The 9,090-nt window shown below is 37.7% G+C and overlaps 1 protein-coding gene across 5 annotated transcripts; it reads left to right on the top strand.

The window, feature by feature from the left end:
• Positions 1 to 323: 323 nt before the first annotated feature.
• Positions 324 to 7,896, top strand: LOC107823440 (uncharacterized). Of its 5 annotated transcripts, none has more exons than XR_012693923.1 (22): positions 324 to 868; positions 947 to 1,026; positions 1,272 to 1,358; positions 1,448 to 1,498; positions 1,609 to 1,726; positions 1,843 to 1,899; positions 2,070 to 2,134; positions 2,238 to 2,321; positions 2,713 to 2,763; positions 2,853 to 2,915; positions 2,990 to 3,036; positions 3,578 to 3,647; positions 3,722 to 3,784; positions 4,032 to 4,121; positions 4,194 to 4,232; positions 4,890 to 5,039; positions 5,130 to 5,207; positions 5,343 to 5,428; positions 5,547 to 5,826; positions 5,926 to 6,006; positions 6,466 to 6,559; positions 7,475 to 7,896. XR_012693923.1 is itself a non-coding variant. In XM_075219180.1 (22 exons), exons 1-22 carry the CDS (start codon positions 628 to 630, stop codon positions 7,558 to 7,560), a joined length of 1,830 nt encoding a protein of 609 aa, XP_075075281.1. In that variant the 5' UTR covers positions 324 to 627; the 3' UTR covers positions 7,561 to 7,896. The 5 variants fall into 5 exon arrangements, 3 of the variants coding, with proteins under 3 accessions (XP_075075281.1, XP_075075280.1, XP_075075279.1); XR_012693922.1 differs by having other exon boundaries at positions 2,070 to 2,164; XM_075219180.1 differs by having other exon boundaries at positions 5,778 to 5,826.
• Positions 7,897 to 9,090: the final 1,194 nt, after the last annotated feature.

Raw genomic sequence — 9,090 nt, 5'->3', positions numbered from 1 at the left:
GTTTGACATCACATGTTCAGAGTCCCTTAGTCGCAAGTTGGTACGCAAGGATAGGTGATGCACCAGGTGCCAGTCTTGCCCCAAGGTTCGGGGCATGACAAAAACATAGTTAAAAAAAATACAATATAACCTCTTTAAAAAAAATAATAGTCGATAAATATATAATATTTATATATTAAATTATAATGCACATATTTTATATATATTATTGTATATCTTTATATATTTAATTAGCAGCTAGAATTATTTTTATTGACCGATCAAAGTTGTTAAGACCCCCTAAAGAGGGTTTGATTTAAGCCTCGATTTTGAACAAGCTCAAAGAACTTATGTCTTCACAGGTCAAGCCAATTTTAACAGTCATTTCGATTCTAACCGATAAGTAATTTGATGGTATACTTATTATACAAGTACTTACCTTGTTGAGTAACTTGTGTGCGAGACGTATAATACATAGGCAAGCTTACCCTTTTTGCCTTTTTTTGGAAGTTCCATGTAAAACAGTTTAGGTTAATGTAGAATCAAGCCTGTATACTCTTGAAGGGGGAGAAAAGGGAAACAAAGGAAAAAATAAGTTATAGTGCAGCGAACTCCCAATGTTGCGTCTCTCTATAAAATAAAATAAAAATGTGGATACTGACAAGATACGCCTTTTGGGTTCCGGCTCGTACGTTCAGACGGGCAGCTGCCCAACAGATTCCGGCGGCGAGGCGTGTAGTGAGTAGCTGGCAAAAGGAGAAGGTGGAAAGAATGAAGTACGTTGTGGTAACAGGAGGGGTGGTGAGTGGTTTGGGGAAGGGCGTCACAGCAAGTAGCATCGGTGTTGTTCTTAAAGCCTGTGGCCTTCGGGTTACCTCCATCAAAATTGGTTTGTGTTTCTTTTTAATTGTGCTTACTTCACTACTGCTACTCTCTTTTGTTTCCACAATATTCATGCGTTTTGCAGATCCTTATTTGAACACTGATGCTGGTACCATGTCTCCTTTTGAGCATGGCGAGGTTTTTGTGCTCGATGATGGTGGAGAGGTTCCTTCCTTCTCTTTGTTTTTCTCTATTGCCGTATTGCCCTACTTCACTTCAATAATTACAACTTTACTTCATTTATAATGGATATTTATTGTTACCTAAATTCTTTCCCCTTGTTCAACTCTTGCCATCAATACTCTCTTCCATGAAAATTATCAGAGAGAATACCGTGTTCTCATCAATATAATGTTGCAAAGCTTCAAAGATGTTCGCTCATTCTTTGCAATATTGCTGTGCTTCAACAGGTTGATCTAGATTTAGGAAATTATGAACGATTTCTCGATGTGACATTGACTAAAGACAACAATATCACAACTGGAAAGATATATCAGGTGCTTATAGATATACACGAATGCATGTCTGTGTGTCTGTGTTTGGATATGCTTCCCTTTAACACCAAACAAGTTTTTTTATGCACCAGTCTGTACTAGAGAAGGAAAGGAAAGGTGATTATCTCGGAAAAACTGTTCAGGTGATTATACTTTGTTGCCGCTATATGATGTATGAGAAAATCAGTGTAAAAGAAATCTGTTACTAAGAACTGTGGGGTTGTTTCTCTCTCTCTCTCTCCCCCTCTTTCAGGTGGTTCCACACATCACTGATGCTATCAAGGATTGGATTGAGTCAGTATCTCTTGTTCCTGTGGATGGGGAGGAGGGACCTGCAGATGTTTGTGTCATTGAATTGGGTGGGACTGTAGGTAAGTTCTTCTAGAGGCAGTGGTATCTTATGTACTCAGAGCTGCTCCTTTCTCTTACTCCTTATCCATGAGCATGTCGTTTCTTCTCACATAACATCTTACTTGATCATTTTTAGGCGATATTGAATCAATGCCCTTCATTGAGGCTTTACGACAGTTATATTTTTCAGTCGGTAAGTGAGAATTTGCTTGAATTTGCTTAAATTGGAGGGGGTGATCATTTATGCCATTGATTTCTAGTCTCTAGCTGAATGCCCTCTTATGATTTGTATTAATGTATTCATTAGTTTAACTTTTCTTTATTGCAATTTCCTGGTGTAACTATTCTATTTTTATCTATCAGGGCAAGATAACTTTTGCCTCATTCACGTCAGTCTTATACCTGTATTGGGGGTCGTGGGTGAGCAAGTAATATCTTATGCCACGTATATGATTAAAGCATGTGACTGTTTTGTTCTTGTTCTTTTTATTTTCCCTATACTGCTCTCTGTAGTCTCCCTTGCCTCTGCAGAAAACTAAGCCTACCCAACATAGTGTGCGGGAACTGAGAGCATTAGGTTTGATTCCCCATTTTTTAGCATGCCGTTCTGCTCAGGTATTTTGCCATCCTTTGCAATAATCTGCATTTAGTATTCTATATGATACCTACAGGATTAGTTTAGTTAATATTTCATAACAGTTTTAAGATGAGCTAGACTGTGCTTAGAAGATGCAAGGATCTCTGTGATCCCCTTTCCCTTTCATTTGTTCTATCTTCCAAGTTTGTAAGATGGATTAGCAGTGAACGTCCTCGCTAGTTTTCTTAGAAGCATTAGGACCTATCATCTTAATAGGTTTGCTTTCTCTAAGTAAAAGCTCCTCAATGTGAGTCAGAGCAAGGCAATTCAAATGTCAGTTTCACCTCAATTTGTAGGAGTTTGTTTTTCTTTGACACATCTCCATTCTGCTAACCCAGTGGAAATATGTTTATTTTGATTGTCTTACAGCCATTGCTTGAGAATGCCAAACAGAAGCTTTCGCAATTTTGTCATGTTCCTGTAAGTTTCATTTGTGAGGCTTTTTCTTACTGTGCGTCTTGGGTTTGAAAGTCACTTTTAACTTTTCCATTTTATTGCTTTTCCCCTAGGTTGCTAATATCCTAAATATCCATGATGTTCCAAACATTTGGCACATTCCTCTCTTGCTTCAGGTGGGCCTTGCTGCCATTAGTCATTTGTCATATTGTAATGTAAATATTGCTCATGATTACCATTTTTAAAACAGAACCAAAGTGCTCATGATGCTATTCTAAAGCAACTGGATTTACTAAGGTACTAAGCTTCTTCGTTCTTCTTTTATGTTTTCTTTAAGCTAGAATTTGGAATTTTAAAACTATTCCCTGCATCCCCGAAAGAATGTTGGGATTCGAAAATGGGAGTCAATGCATCAAATTTATGGTGTGAATTCAGATATCAACTTTCTTGAATTCTCTTAGCTAAAATTTTAATATTTAGCAAATACAGTACGTAATACTATTATGCATCACACTTAATATATTTTTTAGTTAAAAGTCTTTGAAAACATCATAGACAAAGAGAAAACTGTTTGGATCCGCAAATACTGATGATAATGTCATTCTTTCTGGAAAAGAGGGAGTAATTCTCTACTTTCATTATTCCCCTACTGTTCTACTGAAATCCCAAAATTATTTAATAGCTACATATGCAGTTCTTTTCTCATTTATGAGTTTAACCTTGTATTTTTTTAAATTATAAGTAGCTGCTATCTGATATGGACCTAAACGAGCCTCATCGATTTTGATATTTTGTAAGAGCTTAATATGTTTGCTGACAATATTTATCTGTGTCTCAGTGTGGCAAGACATGTTGATTTACAGGAGTGGACCAGAAGAGCTGAGACATCTGATAACATTACCAAATCTGTTAGTAGGATCAGGAAATATAGGTATAATTTCTAACAAGTACATGCTCTGAGCAAAACTTATTCTTTTTTCAGGTGAGCATTGCAATGGTTGGGAAGTACGTTGGGCTAACAGATTCATATTTGTCTGTAGTGAAGGTACCATTAATGATACTGCAAAGAACATCTCCACATTTCTTTTAAAGCATAATAGACCAAACTGAAGTTTCAGGAACCGGCCTGCATGTGTTGCTTCCGATTTTATTTTCAAAGTAGCATTTTCCTATTGGACATTGCTAATATTCTACTTCCTGGTGCTGGAATAGAAAGATAAGACTTTTGCAGCCTAAAACTGTTACTTGGTATTGACTACTCTGTCTCTCTATGTTTCTTTTCATATTTCCAGGCTCTTATGCATGCATGTATTGCATGTTCATTGAAGCCATCAATTGACTGGATTGCAGCATCAGATCTTGAAGATGATAGTGCTAAATTGGTACCTAGCTTTTCCTCTTTTTCCTGTTAAGTGCTGCCTCAGACTGCTGATTGTAACTACATTTTTGCATAGAATCCAGAAGCTCATGCAGCTGCATGGAAGACTCTAAGGGTAAATTTTGATCCTTGTCTAGTAGTAATAGTTATGTCATCCTTCATTCTTGCTCCAGTTATTGCTCATGGTTTGCTCAATATTTTCACTTTATTTAGACATGAATTACTTCACCTTCTTTTTCTACTGAGAAAAAAAAAACAGTAGTTTTTTATAGCAATATTAGTCATAGAGCAAGGGTGACCAACTTCTTAGCTGATCATCTCTTTAACACGTCATGTTGTCTCCTTGGCGTGTTGACAATTCGAGGTTTATTTTGGATGAATTTGACAATTCAAATTTTTTATTGCACTGCTACTTACTCAAGGTTGGCCTTTAGCCCACCTGCCAACTTTCATCATCTTACTTCCATTTGTACATTTATTGTGGGTACCCACTAGCCGATTCTAGCTCATGGTGGTTGTGGTTTTCTAGGGTCTACCTTAAGATGCCTCGTTAATGCTGAGTGCTAATGTGAGATGTGTGTGAATATGTCACTCCAGTCAAATTCTAAGCTTCTATTACAATAACATGCAGTGTATCCCTGAATAGCGTTTTTGTCATCTAATATTACCAAGACTTTTAAGTATGGACTATTTTCTCTGAAAATTTCACTAGCAAGGTTGTGCAGAAATCTTGTTCATTTTAGAGGCTATTTAATCAAATCCTCCTGTGCAGGGTGCAACATGCGTTTTGGTTCCTGGTGGATTTGGTGATCGGGGTGTCAAGGGAATGATGTTGGCTGCAAGGTACGCCAGGGAGAATAGCGTGCCATATCTGGGGATCTGTTTAGGGATGCAGATCTCTGTTATTGAGTTTGCTAGATCTGTGAGTTCATTTTCTTGAACATCAAATCAGAAGATTCATTGTGTTTGATAACTCTGTAATAGTTGGCACTATATGGTTTAACCATTGAAGGTTTTACATTTGGAGAAGGCCAATAGTGAAGAGTTTGATCCCCAGACACCTGAGCGAGTTGTAATTTTCATGCCAGAGGTAGTTTGCTCACTATAAAGCATAAATAGATGGATGCTGAATTGCCTTTTTATAATAAATTTCCCATTTCGCTGCTACATTCTCTTTAAAGTATGGATTAGTAAGATTCTCTACTACATCTTCTTGGTAATGCAGGGATCAAAAACACATATGGGAAGTACCATGAGGCTTGGTTCTCGAAGAACATTGTTCCAGACTCCTGATTGTATCACTGCAAAGCTGTACAGATTCTATACATCATCATTTCACAGTTGAATCATAAGAATTAGACTAGAAAGCTTTCATCTATCATCATTAGAGTGCCTCCATCAGATGATTGGGTCATTTGTCATCTTTCAGGGCTTCCGAGGCTTTGAACTAGGCTTAGAATGTAATTTGTATGCTGTGTACCTCTGACAGGAGCATAACACCTGATCTTGAAGTTATCAAGCCTGATCGGGATGGGGACTATGATATTCGTTTGGACATCTTTTTTCATTGAGACTACCTGAGTTTTTGCACCTGTGCAGGATTTCTTTGATATTTGCATTGCATGTTTATAAGAGTACCTAACATTCTTTCTGTTGGCAGGTATAACAATTCAGAATATGTGGACGAACGGCATCGGCATAGATATGAGGTTAAACCATAAGAGTTAACTTTGTTGCATTGAAATGGTCGTTTCATGTATGTTGTCATCCCTGCAGCATAACGTTTTAGCATTTTGTGTATGTTGCAGGTCAATCCTGAGATTGTTGGCTCTTTGGAAGAAGCCGGCTTGAAATTTGTAGGAAGGGATGAAAGTGGGAAACGGATGGAGGTTTGTTTTTGCAGTATCGGTTATAAGTCACTATTGACTTCCTGAAGAAAAGAAAAACTAGTTCTCTGTGACATTGCTCTTGCACTATGTCAGTGATCATTTGGTCACATTGTCTTCTTTTTTTTTTTCCTTCAAAAATCTCGGTGGTGTTGGGGCTAGCTTGAGCACACCTCAACTATTCCACCCGATACCTGCTACCTCACACCCACACAGGTACCAGGTAACTCTGCAAACCAAAGCTTGAGTAGATTGGGAGAAATCACCTAGTGTTTTTTGCGTCCATTGGGTTTGAACCCAAGACCTCATGGTTCTCCTCCCACTTCATTGACCACTAGGCCCCACCCTTGGGTGCATCGTTTGGTCACATTGTTGTGATTTCCTGATTACTTTATTCTTTCTGTTATTGCTATTGTTGACTTGTTCTTCCTCCCCAACCCAAAAAAAATGCCTTTTATGCAGATTTTGGAACTTCCAGATCATCCATTTTACATTGGGGTGCAATTTCATCCTGAATTTAAGTCAAGGCCTGGGAGGCCCTCTGCTCCTTTTCTAGGTAGGGATTAGTTGGATGAATGTGTCTGCTGCGTATAATAATTATGGACTTCATGCTATATAAAAGAAAATGGCATTTTTGGTTCTTATTATTTCCCTATTATTGACATTTATGTAAATGTGAATCGTCCTTTATCTAAGAGGCAGTTTCATAGTTCCGTACAGTTTCTGTGCTTATTGTTATATTGTTTTGCTCTAGGCAGTGACATCGGATGATGTCCTTTATTTCTTCACAAGGAAGATTTATCAGTTTAACAAAGTTGTTTATATTGCTTAAGAAATCTATGGCTGTTCTTATGTGTCTTGATATATACACATGTGTCTTGATATATACACATATATGAAGATATATGTATATGTTTCTTTAGATTAGGGTAGCAGTGGCGAAGGATATGGGGAACAATTAGTGGGAGGGTTATAGGGGATAACTAGTTTAAACATTCTTTCCTCTATGAGCAGCCGTTGCCAATTGAGCTAATCCTTTGTTGCTGCATTTCTCTCTCCAAGCATGTTTTGTATTCGTCCATCGCTTCCTCTAGTGGCAATGTGCAAATTTATTTGACCCTGTCAATATATTGGTATAAATTGATCTTTTTTCCCTTTCTTTTTTCGAGGCTGGTCTCTACCTCCACAAAGGTAGGGGTAAGGTGTGCGTACACATTACCCTACCCAGACCCCACTATGTGGGATTATACTGGGTATGTTGTTTTTTCCGAGGCTGGTGGTGGAAGAGAGGACCTGATAAGCTGAGCAGACAAATGTTATACATATATTAATTATGCGATGATACTGTATTCCTATGCATTACGCCATAAAAAAAATAGGATTCTAACAGAGTTTGCAACTTGTTAATTCGACATGATGTGATGATCCCTCTACCTAAGATCTATCTATCATATTTGTCATTGTGCGACAGGTCTGGTCTTGGCAGCAACAGGACAGTTAGAAGCTTATGTTAAGAGGCAGCAGAATGGAAGTGTGTATGCAATACATCAGCAGTAGCGGTCATATTGGTTTTGTAACGAGGTGCATGTCTTAAAGAATATTAACATATAGTTGCCCAAGTACAATCGAACCCATGCAGACCAAGCGATAGATAGGGTACGATGGAGAAGATCTACCTAAGCGATACCAATTAGTTGTGCATATGTTATAGTCATGTAAGTTTATTTAGTCTAGTCCTATGCTTTTTAGGAGTTTTAACCGTCTGAGATTTTTATGCCTACAGAAAATATGGAGAACTTTTGGTAATTTTTATTTGTATGATGTTGGCCTGAGATGACTTTAAATGGAGAAACATGCCAGTGAGGATTCATAACCCCATGGGATTGAGACGAATATTGTTGTTTTAGTTGCGTGGACGAACTTTCTGTCTTGGATATAGATGAACTCTAGAACTTCTGCCCTTTTATTCAAATGGAAGAAGTGCAAATAAGCAAAATATGACATGCTGGCCTAGTTGATTACTGACTGTCACCATGCATCATGAGATCTTCAGAGCCGCTTTCTAGTTAAAATCCTTTCGTCTTAGACGAATAAAAGGGGATGGGAGCTATCTAGAGCTGGGGATAAAAAGTGGGGAAACGGTTCTTCTGCATGTCATTTGGAGTGCTGCTGCTGTTGTTTTGTCACTTCTGTGCAAGCAATGTGTTCCTGCACGATATCTCTCATATTTTTGTTCTGTTGAACCTCTTCTTCACCTTTCATCTTGTTTGGTCTAGTTTGACATACGAGACAACTTTGTTATTGAGTAGTATATACTGAGAAATGGAAGTACCCTTAGAAGATTTACGTAGATGGAACCCCTTGAAGTCTAATGCTTAAAAATCATGTTGAGTTTGGAATTAGAACTCATTTAAAAGGGGAAAAATAAGAAAGAAATGACATTAGATTCTTGGCCTGTTGCACATATCAAAAACTTTGCAGTGATATTTCCCATTTCAATTAACTGCCAAATTATAATAGCCACAGCCCACAACTTAGCAGCTTAGACTTTTTTCTCTTTGGTGATAAGTGATAACTTATGTTGCTTAACTAGAAGGGTAGAGAATGCTTTAAGTTTTGCATTTGGGATGCAGGAAACTGCGTTGTTGCGTACGTCCTCTTAATATTTGTCCTCCGAGGAGACAATTTGAACATCAGGCGGTGACTAAGTTGTATATGGCTGCTGCCTGTGCTAAAAGCTCAAAAGAGAATTATAGCCTGTTTGGCCAAGCTCTTTTTTAGGCCAAAAGTGCTTTTTTTTGGCCAAAAGTACTTTTGGAAGCTTTTGGAAGGAAAAAAGTGCTTTTGAGGAGAAGCAAAAGCAATTTTGGAGAAGCAGAAAAAAGCAGTGTTTCTCCAAAAATACTTTTCTGAGAAGCACTTTTGAGAAAAATACACTTAGAAGCAGTTTTCAAAAGTTTGGCCAAACACTAATTACTGCTCAAAAGTGTTTTTCTAATTAATTAGCCAAGGACAAACTACTTCTCACCAAAAGCACTTTTGAGAAAAGCATTTATCAAAATAAGCTGATTTTAGAAGATTGACCAA

Source organism: Nicotiana tabacum, chromosome 8 (assembly GCF_000715075.1).
Source record: "Nicotiana tabacum cultivar K326 chromosome 8, ASM71507v2, whole genome shotgun sequence".
Lineage (NCBI taxonomy): Eukaryota > Viridiplantae > Streptophyta > Magnoliopsida > Solanales > Solanaceae > Nicotiana > Nicotiana tabacum.
This window is presented reverse-complemented; position numbering and strand designations above follow the sequence as displayed.